The 21,855-nt window shown below is 53.8% G+C and overlaps 1 protein-coding gene and 1 long non-coding RNA gene across 3 annotated transcripts in view; both read left to right on the plus strand.

Moving 5' to 3' along the window:
- Nucleotides 1–1,368: 1,368 nt before the first annotated feature.
- On the plus strand, nucleotides 1,369–4,286 carry LOC105507612. The gene is made up of 3 exons (XR_001001128.1): nucleotides 1,369–1,417; nucleotides 1,887–2,004; nucleotides 2,125–4,286. It is a non-coding gene; the product is annotated as an uncharacterized LOC105507612 (long non-coding RNA).
- A 3,693-nt stretch (nucleotides 4,287–7,979) lies between these two features.
- The window catches only part of FAIM2 (Fas apoptotic inhibitory molecule 2), a 32,359-nt gene continuing 18,483 nt past the window's right edge, over nucleotides 7,980–21,855 (plus strand). The window contains exons 1-8 of one of the 2 annotated variants that reach the window (XM_011936156.1): nucleotides 7,980–8,019; nucleotides 8,213–8,413; nucleotides 10,846–11,041; nucleotides 14,056–14,159; nucleotides 14,563–14,627; nucleotides 15,055–15,108; nucleotides 20,998–21,048; nucleotides 21,390–21,429. In XM_011936156.1, the coding sequence (XP_011791546.1) occupies nucleotides 8,399–8,413; nucleotides 10,846–11,041; nucleotides 14,056–14,159; nucleotides 14,563–14,627; nucleotides 15,055–15,108; nucleotides 20,998–21,048; nucleotides 21,390–21,429 (525 nt within the window). In that variant the 5' untranslated portion in view covers nucleotides 7,980–8,019; nucleotides 8,213–8,398. Of the gene's footprint in view, nucleotides 8,020–8,212; nucleotides 8,414–10,845; nucleotides 11,042–11,857; nucleotides 11,970–14,055; nucleotides 14,160–14,562; nucleotides 14,628–15,054; nucleotides 15,109–20,997; nucleotides 21,049–21,389; nucleotides 21,430–21,855 lie in introns of those variants that run through there. The other variant, XM_011936157.1, reaches the window with a different exon arrangement.

Below are 21,855 nucleotides of genomic sequence, written 5' to 3' on the forward strand. Positions count from 1 at the left end.
TGACTTCCCAAAGCCCTCCCCTGTCCACAAGGCTGGCATGATCTGCCTGATGCCCCAGGTACTTCCCCATCTCACAGCCTTTGCAGAGGTTCCCTCTGTTTAGAACACTCGTCCTCTCACCAACTCCACCTCATCATTCAGGGCTCCTGGAGGCCTCCCCTGGACGCGCTTCTCCACCCATCTACATTACTGCTCTGTTATTCTTCCACAAGGCAGCTTGGGCTTTTGCTTTGAGGGACTCACCATGTGGGATTCTGCATTCCAGTATGTGGCTATTTACTTAAGACCTGCTTCCCCCTCTAGAACGTGAGCTCCTGGAGGGTGGGGAGGGGATCTCTTGCTTGCTTCTGCTCTCCTAGCTCACTGCATGACTCTCAGGCTGGGCTGGAAACACTTTGTTGAATAAATGAATTCTGGTCCCCACCCAAGCACACAAAGAGTGACCCACACTGCTGCCAGGCCAAACTGCACTGAAAAATGGCATTGCTGTGTGGACGTGGCCCTGCCCACCTCCAACAGGCACAGCAGGAAGGGCTGAGGAGCCCTAGCCAGGCAAGGGGAGTTCATGGACACAGCACCGACACCTGCCCACCCCTTCCCAGTGACCCAGTCCTGCCTCCCACAGCCGAGCAGTGCTCCATCAGTATGGATAGCCTGGACAGCTGGGGTCAAGCAAGAGGCCTGGCATGTCAAGGGCTCTGGCCCCTGGCCCTGCCTGGCTCTCCACTGTTCCCAAGTGTCTTTTCCCCATCACTCCCTCCTTGGCCCAGACCCATCCTTTCATGTTATTCCTCTGGGAATGGTCTGTATCCTACCAGAGGCTTACCCAAGGAAATGAATTTTTAGTGGTGGAATATTGAGCCTGTTATAGTCTCGGCCAAGGGTAGACAGCTGGGAAGGGGGTCCCTCAAACCTCACCTCTTGGGCAGTTGCCTCCTGTCCCTGTGAATGCAGCTGCTTTGCCTGGATCAGCCTCCAACCTCCCCCTGGGCTAGGCCACCTTCCTCCTAGGATTCAGCTCCAAGTTGGTACCTCACGTTTTTCTTCCTCCGTGCCTTCATTTGCATGCTGTTCTGGTCCCCTGCAGGGCCTCCTTCTCCTCCCCCAACACCACTGTCTCTTGTCTGTCGAAACCTACCCTTTTCTTTAAGATGCAGTTCAAAAGCCACCTCTCCTTTAGGCCAATCCTTTTGGATCTCCCAATCAGATATAACTTCTCCTTCTTCTGAATCCTCCAAAAGCACAGTGCTGATAACCATCAATCATGTATGGCTTTGTCTGAAGGATATTGGGGGACAAAAGCTGTCTCTGTTGTACATGACATTCTAGAATGTTATGGTTTTTTGTTGCATGTAATACAAGTTGGTGCTGGTTATAAGCTTCTGAACAATGATGAGGATGTGCCATTTGACATTCAGTAGGTGCATTCGACTGTAAGTTCCTCGAGGGTGTGGAGGAGAGTTCCACGTCTTTGTCTCCCTAGCACCTAGCATGGTGCTGGCACACGGTAAATTCTCAGCAAATGGTTCTGTGGTTCAGAATGGATGTTCACAATACGAGCCCTGTCCAAGTGTCATCTCACTGAGTTTTCACAGTCACTCTCTGGGGCAGGCACCAATTGTCTCCACTAAGAAGTAACCCCACAGGGCTGGGATTTGTGTCTGTTGTGATCACTGTTGTACACATATCAGTGCTTGACATGGAGCTGGCTCTCATAAATATTGTGTGAATAAGTAAATCAGTTAATGGGTATCCATTGTATAGATGAGGAAACTGAGGCTCAGATTTACCTAAGGTGTATCATCTAGTAACCGGGAGAGTCAGAATTGGCACCCAGATTGATCTGACCCCTAAACCCTGTATTCTTCAATACTGGACTCTACCAGGTCAAGAGATGAAGCAGGAAGGCTTGAGATACACAATCCATATATTTAAGGCACTTTCCATCTGGTAGAGAAACGGAAATGTATGCACACAGCGACACATGCGATGGCAACAGAGCCTGTGAGACCCTGGGGAAATAAATGACTTTTCAAGGGCCTGCTGCAAGGGAGGGGCTAAGCCTGGCCTAGAACACTAGTTTCCTGAAAACTTGATTTTTTTCTGTGTTATTCTAATGTGCAGAGGGCCTGTACCAGGCCTACTAAGGAGTGAGCTGATGTGGTTGAGAGTTTTGGAATGTGAGGCTGGGATGACAAGCCTGGAGCCTGGCTCTTTTGTGCTCAGTGAGGATTGCTCCAGCCTCAGCCCCAACTCTCAGCAAAGCCCAGGTGTGGGGAGCAGGGGAGGCGAGACAGAGACGAGGAGGGACAGAAATGTGGTTTCACACCTGGCCCAGCAATTCCTGCCGCTAGAAAGCACGGCTACTCAGGATGTCAATGCCTGCCAGAGGCTTCGGCTTCATGTCCTGCATTTTGGAGACTGTATCTGGAGAGGCACAGTGTGAGGGGCATTGGGAGGCAGGAATGGGACTGCAGCAGAGAGGGGTTTTGCAACCAGCCTCTGGCTGGTCAGCACAGGAGTGTCAGGTTCTTTGCTGTGGGGCTGCTGGGGATGAGAGAGACAGGAAGAACCCCTGTGAAGAACAGTGAGAAGGGTAGGAGCCAGGGGCCTGCAGGGTGATGGCAGGCTTTGAAGTGTGTGGAGGGCTGCCCCAGCTGAGGCCCAGCTATACTCAGAAGGGAGCAAGCAGCTTGATGCCTGAGCTGGCCTGGCCCATTTGCCTCTTGTGGCCCACCCTGAGAACCTTCTTGCTGTGGGTGAGCTGGGCCCTGTCTAGCCCCTGCCTCTGCACCCCCATCACTGGCCTCAGAAGCAGAGGTTCTCTCTTTACCTACACTCTGGGGAGGCAGAGAGTGGTCCAGGCTGGGTGTGTGGGTCTGTGTGTGAGGGGGCATTGGTGAGGATCTGGGGAGAGGTGCCTAGATAGCTCTGATTCTACCCACCTAAGAGATCTGAGGCCCTCCCAGCTCCTCCCCAACTTCCAACCTCGGTGTTGTCGCTGAAACCCTCGAGCTGGTTGTGCCTACACGGGGCCAAATGCATTCTTCTCACCGGCCTTGGTCCCAACGTGTCATGTAACCTTGTTAGTCACTCAATCTCTTTGGCCTTGTGCTTCCACGTCTGTAAAATGAGAAGTCGCCTCCGTCCACACATTTGCCCCTCCCCGCCGCCAACCCACACTTGCCCCAGACAGAGCTGGCAACAAGAGCAGAGTGTGGAGTGGGAGGGCCTGCCATAGCATGGGCCTGGAAGGAGGAGAGAGGCAAAGCCTGCAGCCAGATCTTCGCTCCCCGCCAGAGCAGCCCTGAAAATATTCCCAGCTGGTCTTTGCCTCTCCACACTCACAGCAGCCTCGTGATGAAGATGGCAGGGGGATTACACAGGGAGGACAGAACTTTCTTCCATCTTCTCCCGCCCCAGCTGCTGCCTGGGATCCACTCATCCCCTTCTTCTCTCCTTGGCCTCACTCTGCAGTGGGGGGCTCACTCACTCCAGGGTTCAGCCACTGTCCACCTGCTAATGAGCTAAGGAGTCCCAAACCTCCACCACCAGCCCAGCATGGTGCCCAGCCAGGGCTGGGCACCAGGGTGGGAAGGGATGTGGTCCTCCCCCTGAACACAGCACATGGTGCCTCCTGGGGCTGCACAGGGAGGAGGCCTTGCCCAGACCTCTCTTTTGGGCACCAGGAACCTCTGGCCGACTGCCTACAGGACATTTCCACCTGGATGTCCTACAGGCCCTCAAACTCAACCTGACCCCCGAGCACCTCAGCTCCTTTCCCTTTTCATAATGGGACCTTTCTCCCAGGGACTCAGTCTTCACACCTTTGCCCTTTCTGATGTCCCTTCTGCCTTTCTCTCACCTCTACTCTCTTCCCAAGTTCTGTCGGTCCTGTCCCATGCTGTCCCTTTTTTCCATCTTTTCTGCCCCTGGATCACTTGTCTTATTTTCTAGTGATCAAACATGCATAGAGCATGAGTTAGATGGCTGGCTCTGTTCCTAGTGCCTTACAAATCCTAGCTCTCCTCATTCTTACAACCTTCAGTTTAAATATGAGGAAACTGAGGCACAGAGAAGTCAAGCATCTTGTGCAGGGCCAGGATTGGGACCCAAGGAGCCTGCTCTAGAGCTGGGCTCTGACCCTCCACAAGAGCCATCATTAAAGTTCCACTTACCCCTGCACCTTCAATCTCTTCCTCTCTCTCCATCCCTCCCACATGTTCACAGATGAAATCTTCTTCCTTTCTGATTTAAGAAAACAATATAATGACCAGCATGGCAAACAAGGCAAAACCTTGTGTCTATTAACAATAGAAAAATTAGACCGGGTGCGGTGGCTCACGCCTGTAATCCCAGCACTTTGGGAGGCCGAGGCAGGTGGATCACCTGAGGTCAGGAGTTCGAGATCAGCCTGGCAAACATGGTGAAACCCCGTCTCTACCAAAAATACAAAACTTAGCTGGGCGTGGTGGTGGGTGCCTGCAATCTCAGCAACTTGGGAGGCTGAGACAGGAGAATCGTTTGAACCCAGGAGACAGAGGTTGCAGTCAGCGGAGATCGTACCACTGCGCTCCAGCCTGGGCGACAGAGTGAGAGCTCACCTCAAAAAGAATGGCTTCTACCAAATGTGTCAACAGGGACAGCGATGACAGACATGACACATGAATGAACAAATGAGTAACTGTGGAACTGAGCTGCCTTATGTGGTAGAAATTACTTCATTAAACAATATTTGTGGAACACTTAAGGCTAACACTAATAGCTAACACCAAGAGCTTACTGTGTGCTTATGGCCATCAAACATGCATAGAGCATGTGTTAGATGCCTGGCTCTGTTCTAAGTGCCTTGCAAATCCTACCTCTCGTCATTCTCACCACACTCACAACTCATCTCTCACAAACTCTCATACAGCTTTTAGATAGAGGAGCCGGGATCTGGAGCACAGCGGCTTGACTCTGTAGCCTGGGCTTTCAACTACCACACCTAACTATCACCAGATCCCAGAGGAATGTTACACGAATGTTTAATATTTGAGTAATGTTGGCTGGGCACAGTGGCTCATGCCTATAATCCCAGCACTTTGGGAGGCTGAGGCGGGCAGATCACCTGAGTTCAGGAGTTCAAGACCAGAATGGCCAACGTGGTGAAGCTCTGTGTCTACCAAAAATACAAAAAGTAGCCAGGAGTGGTGGCGTGCGCCTGTAGTCCCAGCTACTCAGGAAGCTGAGGCAGGAGAATCGCTTGAACCTGGGAGACGGAGGTTGCAGTGAGCTGAGATTGTGCCACTGCACACCAGCCTGGGCAACAAGAGCAAAACTACACCTCAAAACAAAAATTTTTTTTTAGTAATGTCCAAAGACCACCTCATGGGAACATATACCCTAGTTACTTGGGAGGCTGAGGCAGGAAGATGCTTGAGCCCAGAAATTCAGACTGTAATAAGCCATGATCATACTACTGCACTCCAGCTTAGGCAACAGAGAGAGACCCTGTCTCCAAAAAAAAGTTGGGGGGACATATAAGCAATATCAAGGTAATAGAGTCCAACATCTGAGAAACATCATAGCACTGACAATGTCAACATGTCTGAGGAATACAAGGATTTTGTATAATGCTGTACTTTACTCAGCCAAATACTTATCAACCCACTACATCCATGTCAGGCACTATTTTAACCCACAAGTATAGGGCAATGACACTACATCCCAAAACTCCTCCTCTTCTGTAGCTGACATTCTCATGGGAGAGAGAGAGAGAACTAAACAAACAAACCAACAAACAAAAAACATGTCAGAGGTGACAACTGACACAGAAAACATAAAGCTTAATCAGAAAAAAGGTACTGTCCAATGTACTGGATGGGGGTATGTGGGTGGCATTGCTACTTTGTATAAGATCAGGAAGACCACCCCTGAGACGATGTCTGAGCAGAGTAGTGAAGTTAGTGAGGGAGGGAACCACGCAGTGATCTGTAGAATTTCCAAACAAGACACAGCCAGTGCAAAGGCCCTCAGCTAAGGGCATGCTTAGCCCAGTCTAAGGAATGGCCAAGACGCCTGTGTGACTGGAGCAGAGTGAACACGAGAGAAGGAATAGGAGGGATTCACAAACATGAAAGTGCTGAGGCTGATGAAAGTCAGGCTCTGCATAGTGCCACATCTGGGAAATATTAATAGCTACAATTGATGGAGTGCATTCCACACACCTGGCACTGCATTCAGTCCAACTCACACCAAAACTGCTACAGGAGCTTAGAGTGTAACAGGGAGTCAGTCAAAGAAACTTCACAGCGCCACATGACAGGCTAGGGAACTACAGAAGAGGAGCATCTAACTCCAACTGGGGGGAAGGAGGCTTCCTGGAGGAGGCGGTATTCAAGCTGTCAAGCAGGAGAAGGAAAACACTTCCAGGATGCAGATGCAGAGAGGGAAGGAAGGCCAGAACCTGGACCAGCTGGCCAGAGCTCCAGGAGCAGTGCTGGGGACCAGGGCATAGCTTGCTAGAAGAAGAGCTCAGGTTTGCAGAGTTGAGAGAGCCTCTGGACACGGAGGCCCAGGCTTAAGTGTGTTTGTACAAAATTGGTGGTTATGGAGTGGGGGACAAAGGGCAAAAAGGGATGGGATAAAGACTTTGATAATTAGGCCAGGCGTAGTGGCTCATGCCTGTAATCCCAGCCCTTTGGGAGGCTGAGGTGGGCGGATCACTTGAGGTCAGGAGTTGGAGACCAGCCTGGTCCAGTGCATTTCACATGGTAAAACCCTGTCTCTACTAAAAATACAAAAATTAGCCGGGCGTGGTGGTGCATACCTGTAATCCTAGCTGCTCGGGAGGCTGAGGCAGGAGAATCACTTGAACCTGGAAGACAGAGGTTGCAGTGAGCTGAGATTGTGCAGCTGCACTCCAGCCTGAGCAACAGAGCAAGACTCGTCTCAGAAAAAATAAAAATAAAAAAGGCTTATAATTTGTCTGCCCACCCGGGCCCTGCTTTCTCAAAGTCTTTTGGTGGGTCCCTGGGCAGTGAGAGGGAAGCAGAAGGTAAGTGGCACCACCCCCCCCACCTGTCCCAGGTCTTAGTTTCTCATCCCATCATAGCAGGTTCAGATCCTTCTTTTAGGCAGATCTGTGGGTCCTCGCTCTGGGGCAACCCAAGACATTCTGGTAGGAGACTCCTCAGTTAATAATAACCTCATATACTTCCAGCACTTCGTGGTCTTTTATGTGCCTTTACTGCCATAATCTGTGCATCTGACAGTCAGTCTAGGATGGACAGAGCTCTGTTCTAAGCCTCTTTTTCATAGGAGATGCTGCAGCTCAGAGAGGTTAAGGGCCTTGCCAAGGCCACGTGGCCAGTGGGTGACTAAACTGGGACTTGATCCCAGCTCTTGAGATTGCAAACCCCACAGTGACACTGCGGCAGCTACAGAAAAAGGGGCCTAATGATGGCTGGGTCCCAAGGACACGTCTGGGGAAGCGAGGAGAATGAGCTCTGGCATGGGAGGAAGGGAACAGTGGGGAAGATGGAGACGGGGTGATGGAAGCTAAGCGTGGAGGCAGGAAGAGAGCTCTGGCAGGGGTTGTAGAGGCTTTGAGACAGAACTAGCGGTGTCTCCAGAAAGACCCCATGAAGTGTCCCAGCAGGGTTGAAGGAAACAGAAGAAGTGTCCTCCCACCCCATGTCTCTGTGAACCAAGGCAGGGAGGGACCTACTGTGTGCATTTCACAGGCGAGAAAAAGGAGCAAGGAGATGTGGCTATTGGCTTGCCCCAGACCCACAGAAGCGCAGGGCCCAGGGGCCCTGTTAGCAGCGGGTAGCACAAGCGAGACTTCCAGACCTTCCCCTCCACCGTGGATGATGAAATAGATGATGAGAGGGGAGGTGGAGATGGAGACAGAAGGGCCGCATCCAAAGAGGGAGGGGGAAAAGGCAGAGGCGCAGCTGGAGCTGCAGAGAGGTGCAGATACGGTGGAGAGATGAGGCCCTGGCGCCCGGCTCTGGTTTCACGCGGGCAGCGTCAGCTGATCGGTGTCACGGAGTTCCCGCGTCCCCCGCCCGCTCAGCCCCCGCGGATCCATCCACTGAGGTTGCTCCGCAGCGCGACGCTCTCTCATCCCGGGGGAGGGCTAAGGGCGGCGGTGGGGGGCGCAGTGGGGAGAGCGGCGGGAGGGGGCGGTGCGCGATCGCCTCCTCCAGGGCTTGCAAATCCGCAGCGTCCTCCGCAGCATCTTCCCAGGCCCGGCCCCCTCCTCCCCCCGCGCCGATGGTACGCGCCGGCCCGGCCCGGCTGCAGTGGATGTTGCTAGAACCCACGCGGAGGAAGGAAGAGACGCAGGCAGGCTGCGGCTACCCAAGCTGCCGCCCCGGCCTCAGAGACCCCTTCCGCGAGAGACAGCACCATGACCCAGGGAAAGGTACCGTCATCTCCCCCGCCTGCACCATCCTCCATCCTCCGGGTCCCAGCTCCCTGTCATCCTCAGCAAACCCTCTGGACCACGAAAGCGTCCTCCCCTGGCCCTATGTTGAAGGTCCTCAGTGGTCCTTGCTGAAGTCAGAGGACCGAAAGGCCGGTGTCAAGGAATGGACCAGGCCTCTTCCAGCCCGCAGGCGCGCCTCTCCTCCCCTGTCTCCCTCCCACCCCTGCTTTGGCATCACAAGGCTCCTCCCGGGTACCCAGGCCCCCTGTGAGGAGTCAGCCCAGGCGTCCAGTGTGACTGTATGTGTGTGCATGGGTATGTGTGTGCCAGGCTGAGTCCTGAGGGGCAGTGCCTATAGGGCAACCCCCTCTGGCCCAGCCCTCCAATCCCAGACCCAACCACTTTATGCTTATCTTTTCCACCCTCCACAGAAACAACCCCCACCCCGCTCCCTGCCATTATTCCACATCTGGGCATCTTGGCTCCATCCCCGTGCTTTGGGCTTGCTATGACAACCCTGCATCGGGATGCTGTAATTGTTTTGGTTCTGGCCAGGCATGGATGGGTCCGGATGAGGCATCTCTTCTTCTCCAGTTTTAGGCCTGAATTGTAGGGGACGGGCTGGGGCAGAGACTTGGCTGGCCTAGTAGGCTTATGTAACATCAATAGCCTGTGGAATTATACAACCACTAGGGCCTGGGGCTAAGGGGGAGGGTCCTCTGGCCCTCTGTTTGGGTTGCTAAGGATTGGGCAGAGAAAACAGGGCAAAGACCTACCCTACACTCCCCCTTCTTCTCTTTGAGAGGAGCTTCAGAGCCAGTGGCGTCCTTCCCTGGACCCTCAGACCCTCCTCTCCCTGTGGGCAAGCTCTTTGGGCCTCAAATGATGTCATTGGATGATACCACCTCCTGCCATTGATCACACCTCACTTGGGAGTGCCGTATGTGTGTCGGGGGGGCTGGGCATCAGGGTTCAGGAGGCTCTGAGGGGTGGAGTGGCAGGGTGGGGGCTGAACTCGATTTTGGTGGGCATGATCCTTCAGATCCGGGTGATGATGGGGGCTGGGGAGTGGGAGGGAGTGGGAGGCCTGGGGCGTGTTCAGTTTGGTAAACATGGAGAACCCACCCCTTCTGCTGAGTCTCCTTCCACCCCCACCCCACCTCCACCAGGCCCTTTAGTGGTGCTGTTCCCTTCCTGGCGTGAGGGGGACCTCTGCCTTCTCTGCCCCTTGTCCCCAGTTCACTCGTAGGCTTGCTGGGTGACGGAGGAGACTGCTCCAGTTCAGTGGTCCTTGGGCCTGGATGGAACCAGAAGTCTTCTGGCGTGCCCATCACCAGGCTGCCTCAGCCAGACGCCCCCTGCAAAGAAGGAAGTCCGCAGTCTTCCTCAGTGGCCCTTTGGGTCTAACACAATCTTCTGGGAACCAGACCTAAATCCCATTTTCTGAGAGCCGGACCTTTTGTTGCTGTTTCAATTTCACACCACCCCCTCCACCCCAATCTTCTCTGGCTGCCTCATTCACTTCCCAGCTCAAATCCTCCCACCAAAGTTAAACATGTCCACGGGTGGGGGGCAGGGGACACATTTGAGTGTAAATGGACTTGCGTTTCCAAACTGCCATGGGGACATTTCCCTTTGAGCCGCAGTTTCCTCATCTGTTCAGTGAAGGAAGAGACTCAACTGGATGTCTTCTGAGTTCCCTTCCACTGGGTCACTCTGTGAGTCTGTTCTGGTTTAGGGGAGAGGCTGAGATTCCTACAGGATGAGGCTAGAACAGGCCTTTAGCCAGGATCCTCTTGCCCTTCCTCCATCCTGAAGGCCCTTCCTCTTTTCTGTTTTCTCCCTCTCCTCTTCCCTTTCTGTTACCCTTCTCTCCCTAATCTCCATCCTCCTTGCATCACTTCCAGCCCAACAGAAGGAGACCAATCCCAGTGGGTGGTGCCTAGGCCCTGCTTCTCAGTGGGCCCACATGCAGCTCTGTGGACCTTGGATGAATTGCTCTTCCTCTCTGATCCTCATTCTCATTTTAAAGCAGGGGTCAAAATACAACTAGCAAGTCTCAGGAAGATTAAATGACAGGACCTTTTATTTGTAACAGTCTACTACGTGCCAGGCCCTTTTCTGGAACCATAGAGGCCCTGCCCCTACCCCAGGGATAGTGACAGTGACAACCAATGGTGGGCACTCCTAAAAATTTTCTCTTTCCTCTGTTCCTATCCCAGCTCCACCATGTGCCCCAGCTAGCTCTGACCCCTCTGGAGCTTAGTTCTCTTGTCTATAAAATAGAGACATTCTTGTCTGCACTCCTGGCTTCCGAGTGCAGATAAGGAAGGACCCGTGAAAGTTCCAGGAATTGAGGAGTTGGTGAGGAGGATTTGGAAGGCTCCCTTTCCCTGGCGATTGTCTCTCTCTCTGCCTCTACTCCACAGCTCTCCGTGGCTAACAAGGCCCCTGGGACCGAGGGGCAGCAGCAGGTGCACGTCGAGAAGAAGGAGGCTCCAGTAGTGCCCTCAGCCCCACCCTCCTATGAGGAAGCCACCTCTGGGGAGGGGATGAAGGCAGGGGTCTTCTCCCCAGCCCCCACGGCGGTGCCTCTCCACCCAAGCTGGGCCTATGTGGACCCCAGTAAGTCTTTCAGCTCCTGGAACCTGGAGCATCATGAGGTGGGGGTCGACCCGGAGGGAAAACCTGAGTAGGAGGAAGTTGTCCAGAAAGAGGTACACTATGTGGATGTATGAAGCTGTCTTGTTAGATGCTTAGGATTTGGAGAACTGTTCTGAGGATAGGTCAGTGACAACTCCATGAAAACGGAAAGAGACACAATGTCTGCATCAGGGTGCTCTCAATAGGGAAGAGGGCATTTGTTTTTTCAAGTCACCATGCTGGAGTAAATGGAGGGGACAGATGAGGGAGAAAAGCTAAGGGCTAGTGAAGAAAGACCTCCTAGAAGAAAGAGATACAGAGAAGGAGTGGGCGTATGAAACTGCCACTGGCCACAGCCTTCACTGGGCCTGGCTCAGTGGGGACAGGTCCCCATGGAGGCCCAGGGCTGTTGGGGGATAGGGGTCTGGGAATCCACCTCACCAATCACTCTCCTCATCTGTGTTCCCTTCCCCAGGCCCGTGCTGGGGCAGGGGGGCATGACACGGCGAGGGAGTGTGGTTGCCAGCCTCAGTGTTCCCCACAGCCAGGCACACTCACCTAGGTGGATGCCAGATTCTTGCAGACCGAGAATCTCAGTGCGTAGGAGCTGCTCTGTTGGGTCGAGCAGCCTGTGGGAGCTTTACCCTTGGGGCCAGGAACGTACAGCTTCCCAAAAGCTCTGAGAAAATCCTCCTCAGCCCCTTCGGCTGCCCTCAGCAGCCCCTCCCCCTCCCCCACTTTATCACCCCACCCCCAGCAGGATTCTAGAAGAGATCCCAGAGACAATGCCCCAGACAGAGCCTCTGCTCACAGGGAGTAGCCACCATGGTCTACACCTCCCACTACAAATCCCCTGGGCGCAGACCCCTGAAGACTCACCCCACCGTGACCTACTGGAGGGTCAATGAAGGTCTGGTGTTTGTGGGTGTCCTCCTCCCCTCCCTACACACCCACTGGCCCACTTTCCCTCTCTTTTTCCCTTCTCTCTGTGGCCTGGCCACGTGGGCTTTGGCAGAGGATGTAGACAGGACACGAGGGAGAAGCGAAGGTCAAGAGGGCAAGGGTCTCCGGTCCTCAGGTTTGCAGTGGGTCTACCTCTCTCCCCCTTCCTCATTTCCCATATCCTGGTTGCTAGGACTGCTGCTTTAAGGAATGTTTTCTGAGGAACTGTCGAGGCAGGAAGGCAGCTGTGACAGACATTTACTAAGTGTGTGCCAGGGCACAGGGTCTGCGTCTGGGTTTGTTTCGGAGGATGCACTGATTTGCAAGACCTGCTGGGATCTCTGTCCTCGGAGAGCTGACTGTATAGACAAGTGATTGGACAACTACCACACAGTGACACAAACACAGTGACAGGTGCCTGGGAACCTTACCTAACCCATCTGACAGTCAGGGAAGGCTTCCTGGAAGGAGGGGTATCCACACTGAGTCCCAAAGGATAGGCATGAGTTAGCCTGGTGAAAAGGCAGGAAAATAAGTGTTTAAGGCTGAAAGAATAGAATGTGCAGGGGCCCACAGGCAAGAGAATACATAGTCGAAAATATATACTCAGGTTGAGAACAGGGTCAGGGGGAGGAATGTGTAGTGAAGCTGGAGGGCGCTGCTCAGGGAGGCCGTGGAGGCTTTCTTAAGAAACTTGAACTTGAGTGAAGGGCAGTGGGGAGCCATTGAAGAGCTCAAAGCAGGGCAATGCCATGGTCAGCTTTAAAAGACCAAGTCAGAGGCTACTGCTGGGGGCAAAGGAGATCATGGAAACCTAGTGGCGACAGTGGAGGGACAGAATGAACACATTGGAGGACTTGGAAATGGCCATGATGAGGGATACAAGAGGGGGGGCAGTGTAGTTCCCACCAGAGAGCATAGGCTTTCATTTCACAGACCTGGAGGCTTTCATGTTTATCTCATTTGGACCCCAGGAGGTGGGTATCACTAACCAGTATCAGAAGAGGCTCAGGGAAGGCCAGTAACTTTATCAGGGTCACACATCTAGTACGTTCTAGGCGAGGGATCCACCCCTGGCTCTGTTTGACTGTGGAGTCCATGCTCTTCCAAAAGCCTCAGTTCTGGGACTAGGCCTGGAACTGTCATCCTCACCCCCACTTCTTGTCCGTGTCCTGGCTTTATTTCCCCTCCATCCCCCGACCCCGCTGAAGCCCTGATTTCCAGCTGGAGCACCAGCAGTCCACCACAGCCAACCAGTCCCCAGCTCCCAGCCCAAGGGCCTCAGCACAAGCCAGAGTCAGAGCTGGGCACGGTGGCTCATACCTGTAATCCCAGCACTTTTGGAGGCTGAGGCAGGTGGATTGCTTGAGCCCAGGAGTTCAAGACCAGCCTGGGCAACATAGTGAAATCCTATCCCTACTAAAAATACGAAAAATTAGCCAAGCATGGTGGTGTGCGCACCTGTAGTCCCAGCTACTCGGGAGGCTGAGGTAGGAAGATTGCCTGAGCCAAGGGAAGTCAAGGCTGCAGTGAGCCGTGTTCATGCCACTGCACTCTAGCCTGAGTGACAGGAGTGAGACCCTATCTCAAAAAAACAAAACAAAACAAAACAGAAACAAAAAGAATGAGCCAGGGTCAGGATCTTTGCTGCTGGGTGGCCCAGAGAGAGTGACTGGCCCTCTGTGATCCTTGACTGCAAGGGAGCCAGAATGTCCAAGGAGGAGGGTGGGGGGAAGAAGATGGGAGGTTCACATTCGTATGGCATAGCTTGGTCCCTGGGGAGCCCCAGCCAGGGTGGAGGGAGAAGTAGGGGATGACAGTTTCTTCCCAGGACTCAGAGCAGGAAAAGGGAGAATTGACCAGGGAGAGAGATCTGGGGGTTGGAGTGGGGCTGGGCTGGGCCAGGGCTGGGTGTTTGATAATGGGGCTGCAAAGAGACTTCAGGGTCCAGAGAGCCAGGTTGACAAAGAGGCAGCTTTGAGTTGGGGGCTGTTGGGGACAGTCATTCCATGCAGGGGGAACCCTCATGTCCTCCTCCTCCACGTGCCACACAGGTAGCAGCTCCAGCTATGACAACGGTTTCCCCACCGGAGACCATGAGCTCTTCACCACTTTCAGCTGGGACGACCAGAAAGTTCGTCGAGTCTTCATCAGAAAGGTAATGCCCCTCTCTAGCCCTCTGGGACTAGGAGGCTCAGTGTGGGGGGCCCCTGTAGAGGCCCCTGGCCCAACCCTCTGCCTGCAGAAGCCATCTCTACCCGCTTCTCTTGTGATCCCAGCTGATGGCACGCACTAGGAATTGCTTCCTTAGGTGTCACTCCAGTGCCCCCTGCTACACCTAAACACACTGTCCCCTCTTTTCTCCCAATGCAAGGGGGGTGCGCTTGGCTCTGCAGCATCTTTGCTTTCCTTTCACCTTGTCCTGGGTTCACTCCAATGACCCCCAAGAAGGAGGGTGGAGTGCACAGGATGGGGACCTGGAGAGGTGAACGAGTTGCTGAGGGGCTGACAGGTCCCTAACAGGGCTGCCCAAGCTGAGTAGAACCTCCTCCCACCCCCAGGTCTACACCATCCTGCTGATTCAGCTGTTGGTGACCTTGGCTGTCGTGGCTCTCTTTACTTTCTGGTGAGTTGGGAGCATGGACCAGCACCTTCCAGGGGTGGCTATGGCCAGGCCTGGAACCGGGGAACCCATGATCAGACTCCTGCTGGAATGCTGCCTGGAGAGATGCCAGTGGGCCTCCTCCTGCTGGGACAGAGCCTTAGAGAGTGCACCAGGCGAGGGGTCGTCTGTCCAGTGTGGGGTGGACCCGGGGTGCCTTCTGGGTGTCTGTGTGGCAGTCCTTCTGATCCGAACCGCTAACTGCATGCCCAGGCACTTGCAGGTCCCAGCTAGGGACTGTGGGCTGGGACTCCCCGAGCCTCCAGGGGCTGCATTCCTTCGGCTTCCTCTCAAGTCCTGTGAACCGTGTGGGACAGATGCAGATGTTGAACCAGAAATGGAGACCTAGGGTACTTTCTGACTCTCTCTTCCCCGTCTCTCTTCTCTGCAGTGACCCTGTCAAGGACTATGTCCAGGCCAACCCAGCCTGGTACTGGGCATCCTAGTGAGTATATCCCAGTCCCCTTCCAGAGAAGGCTTAGTGGCCAGAAGAGGGAATCTCTGTGTCTTTCTTGACCTAATCTGAGCCCATAGCTTCCCCAGCCCCATAGGGACCGTCCTCACAGATCCCTTCCAGCCCTGCCCCATTCTGCCGGCTTCAGAGCATGGCCAGAAGGACCTATCTGGGGTGTTAAATCTGGTGGAGCACAAAGGAGATGGGGGTAGGTTCTGCTGCCTGCACAAATTGGGAAGGGTTGGGCCAGGGCTGTAGCTGGAGAGACCCCCAGACCCCAGACCTCGGTCTTAAGAGGCAGTGAGGCTGGAACACTTTGGCCCACACTAATGATAATGTTGCTACTCTTATTAATGTTGTTAGTAATGCTTATGAAATATTAATCATAATAGCTACCACTTAAAGAGTGCTTCATTAGGGCTGGGCATTGTTCTGTGTGCTTGATGTACAGTATTGCATTCGGTCCTCACATCTACTGGGTATGACTACTTCAGAAAATTAAGGTTCAGAGAAATGAGGAATTTGCCCAAGGTCACACAGCTAGTCAGTGGTAGAACTGGGATTCAAACCCAGAATTCCGGTTAAGGCTTGTGCTCTTAATCCGTCTACTTGGCAGGCTCCCTGCAGCCCTCGAGCCACTTGGCTCCTGCTTGTCCTATATTCTTTGAGGAAACCAGCCGGTAACTTGGGAGAGGAGGTTTGAAGGTGTAGATGATTCTGATCCTCCTTTCTGGGTAATTAAGGAGTCATCCTGGATAGCTCCACAGCAGAACCATCCTGGGGCTCAGAGCAGAACTGCTCTTGCACTCACTGTGAGCCCAGCCCCGTATAGGGGCTGCAGGAGAGGAGGCCTCTGCAGGGAAAGTTATTGGTGGCCCAAGGTAGCATGAACAGATGCAGGATTCGGAGAGGGGAGGAGGGAAGGAGTGAGTCTGTACATCAGCGCATGCAGCCCACATCAGGGGCACCCCCCAAAGGATGGGCCATGAAGACTGGAGACAGCGTTCCCAGGAGAGAAGTGGCTTAAGCAAAAGCATGGGGCGAGAATGCACATGGTGCATTTTCTAAACTGGGACTTCTCTGGCAGAGAGGTGGAAGGCTCCATGCAGGGGAATTCCAGGCATCTTGGAGAGCATTGGGGCCTTGTGGGGTCAAGGCTCTGACTGCCTGGCCAAGGAGCTTACACACTGTGGCTGTCCCAAGTCTGTTCCTGGATAGGGCTCTGGTGGGGAGGTGGGCTCAGCCCAGAGCCCCATGCACCACGTCGAGCCCAGAGTAGCCTCAGAGATGGGCCTGGAGTTCACAGAGGCCCACCACAGGCTGACAGTAAGGACCCTAGCCTGGCCTCTGGGGGTTCCAGAGTCTTTCCTAGAGCAGAGGACAGAGGGCCTGTCTGCAGGCAGGTGGGGAGGCATGTGTCTTGGGGGACTGGGAGGCACTGTACGGTAAAACTAATGAGGCCCCAGAGTCTACCACCTGGGCCAGCCCATGTGGCAGGTTGGCATGGCTTCTGGCACGTCAGCATGTTCTGGCAGCTTCAGGCCCCTGAGAACTTGGGAAGAGATTCTTAGGCCCCTCTCTGAGCCTTCTGGGGGAGGGTCTGTTGGATTCCATGCTCTGAGCAGGTGGTGGCAGGGAGACAGCCCAGGAGTGAGTAGGCCCAAGAAGTGGGGGCAGAGTCCACTCCATTGGGTGGGATGGGGGGATTGGGAGGGTGGAGTGTGAGAATCTGACCTCTGAAGGGTGAGATTTGGAGTCCCTCCTCTTCAACGTCTCTGGGCAGAAAACAGAGATGCTTTCTCTGGCTTCTACCAGGGTGGGTGCTGGCGAAAGTGGGAGGTGAGGTGGGCATGAACTGGGCGCTTTTCATAGGGTGTCCCAAAGTGTGAAAGGTGCTTGGGAGTTTCACCACTGGGATGCTGCCCTTTTCCTCCAGAAACCCTGCCTGGGGTCCTGCCCTGCCCCCTCACACCCCTCAACTCTCTCCATCCTGCCCCTTAAGTCGGCCTCATGTCTGAGTCCTGGTGGGTCTCACCTCGTGCAACACATCCTGTGCTCCCTGAGGACTCCATCCGGGTCTCTTCCTTTTAGAATAACAATAGGAGCACTGAGAAGCAGACAGCTCTTTTTCTGTATGGAGGGCACCGTGCTAAGCACTTTACATGTATTTTTCACTTGATCTTTCAATAGCCCTGCCAGGCAGACACTACTATTATCCTCATTTTACAGATGAGGAAAGTGAGGCTCAGAGTAACATAACCAGGGCAGAAATCCAGGTCTTTCTGATGGTGAAACCCATGTACTTGCCCTCTGTGCTCTGCTTCCTCCTTTGTCTTAGAGCAGGACAAGCTGGGGGAAGGCATTGGGTTTGGATGCTGGCCTGCACCTGAGCCTTACTTCCCTGTCCTGACATTCTGTAAACAGACTGTGGTTCCTGCCCAGGCCCTGGGGCTGGGGCTCTGATACATAAATCATTGGCTCTCTCTCTCTCTCACTTCTTAAGTGACTCATTCCCTGCCCCCTGGGCTGCCAGCCTCCCCCTCCCCGACCCACAGCCCAGCTTCTCAAGGCCCTCGTCGCCTCCCTCCATCGGTTCTCACCTTACTGTCTGATTGCGCCCACTGAGCCACCGTGTCTGTGGTGGTGGAAAACTGGTGGGCCAGGAGAAATCCAGGCAGAGGAGGAAAAGTGTGAGACCAGAGCTGGGTGGAGGTGGGTCAGAGCCTTTCCAGGAAGCTGTCCATCAGCCAGCCTCTAATTATCATAACTCTAGTGGGGAGTCCCACCCCTGTGCCAGGCCCACGCGAAGCGCTTGAACTGTTGTCTCATCAGTCCTCCCAACAGTCCAGTGAGTTGGTACCAGTATTTCTGTTTTGCTGAAGTGGAAACTGGGTCTTGGGTGTTGTCCAAGGTCACACAACAGTAGTGGCAGAGCTGGGATGTGAATTCAGGGTGTCAGGCTCCCAAGCTGTACCACAATCCCAGGGTCTTTGGCCCCTCTGCCCTTCCTCTGGACCCCTTGTCTTGAAAGTTAGAGAGCTATGAACCAGAGAGAAAAGGAGACTGGGCTCTTGCCCTCAGGAAGCTTCCACTCTGGCTCGGGAGCTAGAACCCACACCCACATGGACAAGGGTATTATTATTAGCATTATCGCTGAGGTGGCTGACCAGTGACTCAAGTGAGACTGAAAGAGGGCAGGTTCCGAGTGTTTCCTAAGTTGGGCAGGATAGCTCTGCCATTCTGCACGGAGCAGGATGTTCAGCAGCCCCTGGCACCAACTACCAGAAGAGCCCTCCAGTCACTGTGACAACAGTTCCTCATTATTTGAAAACCACTGAAGACCAGGAAAGGGTTAAATTGAAGGGGTCCTACTCACCAAATCCAATATGCTTGTCTCAACTCCTGCATCTCTTGTTTTTTGAGTTTTTTGTTTTGTTTTGTTTTGTTTTGCATTTCATCCAGAAATATTTGAAGAGCATCTACCAGGCACCAAGCTCTGGGTCAGATGGTGGGAATAGAACATTGATAAGTTGCAGGCTGGCCCCCAGATGCTATACCTGGGTGGGAAGTCACAGGAGCTGGCCCGAAGGGTGCGGCGGCTCAGGCTTTGGTTGAGGTATGCCTGCGGTGCACAGAAAATGCCCCCCTCTAACCAAGGCCTCAGATGTCCTTGCCAGTCAGTCCCTTCCAGCAGGAGTAGAGTGTGGCAGGCACGTTTCCAGGCAGCAGAGCAGGTTGTGATGAGAGGGGTGTAGTGGAGGGGCGGAGTGCAGTGAGAGAAGGGCTGGAGGGGTGGGTGGGAATGCATTGCCTGATTGCAATGCATCAAGACAGGGCATTGCCAGGTCTTTGGGAATTTTATACAGGGAAGTCACATGATTGGATCTGCCTGCAGCATGGAGGGTGGAAGGCAGGGGGGCTCCTGCAATACTCCAAGCCAGAGAGAGAAAGAGGTGCCCTGACCGCAAAGAGTGATAGTGGGTGGAGGGAAGAGGGCAACTTTGATAACTGCCTGGGTAGAAAAATCAACAAGTCCAGGTGGTTAATTGGGCGTAGCAGAGTGAGAGTTAAGGATGATGCTGAGGTCTCTGATTGGGTGATTTAGAGGATGCATGAGGGAATGCAGGAGGGAATACAGGAGACGAGGAAGGGGAGACAGGAGGTTCCCCTCTAACCTGTTGAGCATTACTTGTGTCTGAATAGTCACGTCTGCCCAGTAGGCAGTTGGAAATTAGAAACTAGGGTTGAAAAGGAAAATATAGATCAGAAATATGGGTGAGCAAGTCATGTGGTTGAGTGAGCCCACCTAGGGAGAGCATGGGAGAAGAGCTGGAGAGGACCCCACATCGAGGGAACCACGCAGACTGAGAGAGACCCTGGAGGAACTGAGGAGTGTGAGGGAGGTAGAGGGACCCAGGGGTCATGAGGAACTAGGGAAACAATGATAGTGACCAGGCAAGATAAGGACTGACAAGTATCCACTGCACTCAATAAGGTCCTAGTGATGTGGCAAAGCCAGCTCCTGTTGAGTAGTACTGAAACTGTTTGTTGGGTTGGGAAGATGGAGGAGGGGCTATGGTGAATGGAGACCACTTTTTCAAGAAGCCTGGCTGCAGGAGAGGATGAAGTGGCAGTAGCTGGAGCCAGGGAAGGTGTTGGTTAAAGATGGAAAACAGCTGAGGAGGCTTGTGTGGGAGGAGAGGTACCAGTGGAAAGATTTAAGTAATGGAGATCCCCAGGCAATTAAGGGGGTGGGAGGATTGGCCTGGGATGGGAGGAGGGACAGGAGGGACAGGAGGGCAAGTAGCACCACATGATATTTGCAGGTGGCAGGCAGGGAGCCAAGGGAGCTCACCTCATTTCCAGTCTTTCTGGAACACCGGAGGCAGACTGTGCATGAAGAGTGAGGGGGCCTGGGAGATTTGTGGATGGAGAAGGAAGCTTGAAATTGTGGGTGAGAGAACTGAGGAAGGATATGGGGAAAGGATGGCAGTGCCATGTTCAAGGCCCATTGGGGGTTGGAAACTATGCATTGGTGGCACCGCTAACCTAGGTAGGCAGGGGAAAGCTCCACCCTTGGGTCCCCAGCCATCATCTCCCACCTCCTGGACTGGCCTCTGCCTCCACTACTCAGAAAATCTCAATCCTCCATCCCTATCTCTGGATTGCCCTCAAGCTGCCTGCTAGCCTCTCACTGGACGTGGCCACCTGATATAAAAATTCATCCGACAGGTGCCACTTCCTGATTGTGCCAGGTGCTGGCAGGACAGACGAGGGCCTTACCCTTGCTGAGTTTACAATTTAATAGGCTAGACCAACAGTACAATAACTAACAAGATCTCTCCAGGTAAATGATAAGGGCTGAGAAGGGCCTGTGTGGGGCAGTGGTTATGAGCAGGGACTCTGGAGCCAGAGTGTCTGGGTTCTCATCCTGCCTCTGCAGCATGGTAGCTGGATGGCCTTGGACAAGTTGCCTGACCTCCCCGTGCCTCAGCTGTAAAGTAAAGATATGAGGATTACATTCATTGATACTCATAAAACACTTTAAACTGCCTAGCACGTGGAAAATGCTGTATATGGGCTTTTAAAATAACAAGAGCGTCTGGGGAGGCCACTTTGGATTGAGTGGTCAGCAACAGCTATCTCATGTGACCCAAGATTCCCTGTTTCTAGAAGCAGGCTCGTCCCATCGTTTTGCTCTCTTTTGGAACTGAACCACCACCCTGCCCACTGTTAGGTTCTAGGATGACCGTGGCCTCCCCATCCCTTCCCGCCTGGCTGCCCTGTGGGTGGGGGTGGCAGAGAGTGGCATAAACAAGGGGTCTCGGGGGAGAGCCCAAGAGAGGCTGGCTGATTCACCCATCTGTCTGTCTCTCACAGTGCTGTGTTCTTTGCAACCTACCTGACCTTGGCTTGCTGTTCTGGACCCAGGTATGCTAATGGCTTGAGGAAGAATTTGTGGGAATATGAGCAGGATCATGAAAGTTCTGGCCCCAGCCCTGCCTGCCACCAGTGAGCTGTGCACCCCTGAGAGGGCCCCATCCCTCTCTGGGCCTCTGTTGAGCAGGCGGCCCCTCCCTCCTTTACTTTGTGCCTCTGAGGCAGGGAGAAGGGGGATGGAGAAGGGAGCAAATGGGGAGATGGCTGAAGGAAGAGGCTCTGAGGAGTGTGGAGGGGGTTGGTCAGAGACCCCCTTCCTGCAGCAGTGACACAGCCTGCTCCCACTGCCCCCACCCCCCACTCTCCCCTGAACTCTGTGGCTTGCCTTGCAGGAGGCATTTCCCCTGGAACCTGATTCTCCTGACCGTCTTTGTAAGTGATCTGGGGTGTGCTGAGGACAGATGCTGAGTGGAGATGGAGAAAGAAGGGAAGCAGGGTGGACTGAGGACCAGGAAGACTGGGCTGGGGATGTCCAATGTGAGGTCCCTGGCGTGGGGCAGGGGTGTTTTCACCCCACTTCTTCCACAAACACATTCCATCTTCTCTTTCCAAATGGGCTTAATCTCGCCCCGCTCCCCATCCACTGTCTTTTTTCATTGTGAATTTTTTTAAGGCGTTTGCCTGAGGCATTCTAGAGCTATGGTAATGAAGAAGAGTGGAGGGTCTTAGAAGCAGGGAGCAGGGCTGCAGAAGAAAGGCACAGCTGGCACAGAGCCTGAAACTGGCAGCGGGGACACTCCTTAGCCAGGCCTGACTCCTGAAAGTCAGTATGTGTGGGGGTGACAGAGACAAAGAATT

Source organism: Colobus angolensis, unplaced genomic scaffold (assembly GCF_000951035.1).
Source record: "Colobus angolensis palliatus isolate OR3802 unplaced genomic scaffold, Cang.pa_1.0 Scaffold151, whole genome shotgun sequence".
Lineage (NCBI taxonomy): Eukaryota > Metazoa > Chordata > Mammalia > Primates > Cercopithecidae > Colobus > Colobus angolensis.